This window comes from Lipotes vexillifer, unplaced genomic scaffold, assembly GCF_000442215.2.
Source record: "Lipotes vexillifer unplaced genomic scaffold, Lipotes_vexillifer_v1.1 scaffold472, whole genome shotgun sequence".
Taxonomy (NCBI): Eukaryota; Metazoa; Chordata; class Mammalia; order Artiodactyla; family Lipotidae; genus Lipotes; species Lipotes vexillifer.
In genome coordinates this window covers 2,588,595-2,591,285 of record NW_006797698.1, presented here as the reverse complement: position 1 = coordinate 2,591,285, position 2,691 = coordinate 2,588,595, and the positions used below count along the sequence as shown (strand labels likewise).

The 2,691-nt window shown below is 59.8% G+C and overlaps 1 protein-coding gene across 1 annotated transcript in view; it reads left to right on the top strand.

Moving 5' to 3' along the window:
* The window catches only part of ZNF862 (zinc finger protein 862), a 30,562-nt gene extending 30,164 nt beyond the window's left edge, over positions 1-398 (top strand). The window contains exon 8 of the mRNA XM_007469853.1: positions 208-398. Coding sequence (XP_007469915.1) covers positions 208-398 — 191 coding nt within the window. The remainder of the gene's footprint in view (positions 1-207) is intronic.
* Positions 399-2,691: the final 2,293 nt, after the last annotated feature.

The following is a 2,691-nucleotide window of genomic DNA, read 5'->3' as shown; positions in this document are numbered from 1 at the left end:
CGCCCATGAGCTCCGCTGCCCCAGGGTGAAAGTCAGCAGAGTGGGACTCCATCAGGCCTACAGAGAGCAGCCCTTGTCCGTCTCCAGTCTGTTCTGCCAGGGATTCTTCACCAAACATACCTTGGGGCACAGTTGGTTGTGGGGAGGGGATTATCATCTGACCGGTTTTCTCTGTCTGACTGTACCCTCCCTTTCCTCCCGCACGAGGGGCGGGGCTCAGGAAGCAGAAGATGGGAGCGCTCCGCGTGGAGGAGGCCGTGACCCAGAAGCCGCCCATCCCGTCCTACAGGGAACCCGTGGAGGTCCTGACGGACTGCGTCCTAGAGCCGCGCCACAGACTCCTGTGTCCCCACCCCAGCCAAGAGGCCCTGGGCTGTCCTGATAAAGCGCTCCTGTAAGAGCAGGACCCTGGGGGGTTGCCTTGGAGACCCCCTGCTGCCCTGGCCCTCGTGATCATGGTGACAGGCCCTGGGATTCTAGGCTGCCCTAGAGTCTTCGCTTGGTGGGGACTCTCTAAGCACTGGGAAGCGGCAGTGACAAGATAATTCAGCCCACATCCCAGGGAGGCGGGGGGTCAGGAGGCGCACAGCCTGCTTACCGAGGCCCCCCCTAGGCTGGGCGCAACCTCACAGCACTTGAGTATGCAGGAGGGTTCGCATCTCAAACTCATTTTAAGGTGCTTCAGGAGATGATTCTATCACGAAAGATTTCACCCCATGTTCTGGTGGCAGGAGGACTTTTCTGAAGTGGGAGAGACGGTTGGGGGTAGGGGGCCTAAAGGAGCACTCCAGCCCCTGGGTAGCTGGGGAGCATCCCAGCGGGCTGCCCACAGCCTGAGTGGCGTGGGGTAGACACGTGGTGAGGGGCCTGGGATGAGCAGGTCTAGGGACAGCTGGCCTGGCTCTGGGATCTATCCCCCTGGCTCCATGGCAGAAGCAGGGAAGCCTCAACTTCAAATGGGAGACTCGCATCAGAGACTTTCTCTATCTCCTCCCAAGGCCTTCCTTTAGGATGAGGCAAGCAGAACCCCTTGGCACAGAGCAATCAAGAAAGGTTATCCTCCTGCAGCTCCCAGACAGGGGAGGAGTGTTTCCCTGGAGGGGGCCTGGCGTTTTCCACCAGTCACAGCCCTTGTGTTGTGCTGAGCCCGGGTCTACGGAGCAGAGCGGACAGGACAGGTTTGCACTTGGGGGACTTGGGATCCTGTCCCCACACTGCTGCAGGCAGTGGTTCAACCAGGATTAATCCCCTCCTCTTTTCTGCGCCTTGGTGTCCCTCTCCGTGAAGTGGCAGTAGAGAAGCCAAGTGCCTGCTGGTGCCCCAGCTGCCACAGGACTGATGGATGACAGCGCCTCCAGCTCTGAAAGACGGCCCTCAGGCTGCAGAGTGGACTTGGCTGCCTTCAGCCCTTGTCCTTGTCCCTTTGCCACCAAAGTCCTTATTACGGGAAGAGGTGCTCTCTCAACATGCCCTCAGCATAATGGTCTAGTCCACTCTTCCCAAAGTTGCTCTGGGGACCAGCTTGGGAATCACTAGGGGTGTCTGTTTAAATCTGTTTCACCCCAGACCCACCTGATCAGATCCCCAGGACTGTTTCCAGCAAGGCCCCCCAGGAACTTCGTGGGCTCACTCAAGCATGAGAACCAGCACCCTGGCGGCACAGAAGGGTGTCCCACACTATTTGGTTCCCGTTGCCCTCTCCCCATCACCCCATCTCCTCTTCCACCCTGAAGTAAAGCGCTTTTCCCTCCAGGCAGCTGCTTTGGGCGGGCCCCTAGGCTGCTCATCTGGCTGAGGATGGTGTGGTGTCTGGGTCCCGCCTTCCTAGCCACAGGCGGGAAGCGAGGGGAGGTTAGAGGGAAGGGCTTTGCTGCTGCCTCTCTCTTGCTCTAGATGGGCAGCAAGTAGTGCCCCGTCCCGGCCGTGCTGCCTGGCCCTAGGGGCTCCCTGCTCTGTGATGCAGGTCCAAGTGGCCTGGCCCTCAAGCAGCCATCTGCCCACTTCCCACTCCTAGAAGGTGCTGAGAGCCCCTGAGATGCTGGTACCAGGTGTCTCACTGTCTGGCAGACCCCTGGTTCCCAGTGTCCCTGACTCTCCCTTCCCAGCACCCCACCCTTAGCACTTAGCCTTAGCGCCATCGCTTTCCTGTTTTCTTCAGCTTCGAGCCAGGAATTCCGTTTTCGCTTTCTGCCGTTTCACCTGTGGCACTGTCTCCCTGACAGCCCCGTGTTCTAGGGGCTGAGGTGTACCACGGGCTCTTGGAGCTTGAACCTTGGCGGTGTTACTGTGCACGTGGCCAAGATGGAGCCCAGGCCTCCCTCCCCCATTCGCATAGGTCACCGTGGGGAGTTCAGGAATCTGCACTAGGCCAGGTGCCGCGGGTATGAGTTGGTGGGGTGGAAGGGAGGAGGGCCCGCTAAAGTGGGGGTTGTAGTCCCCACCCTATCCATAGCGATTCAGATTGAGGTGACTTTCTCGCAGGCATCCTCCCCATGGCACCTTTCATCCTTTAAGAATCCTCAGAGCAAGAGGCTAGTCCTGCGAGCAGCGCCGTGCCTGAGTGCCACACGCACGATTCCCTGTGCGAGTCTAGGCGTGGAGGTGCAGGCCAGCTAGGGACGCCCCTGCCTCTCCACATCTGTGCTCTGAGGAAGCCTCCGATGCCGGCTCGTGAGAAACTTGGGCCCCTTG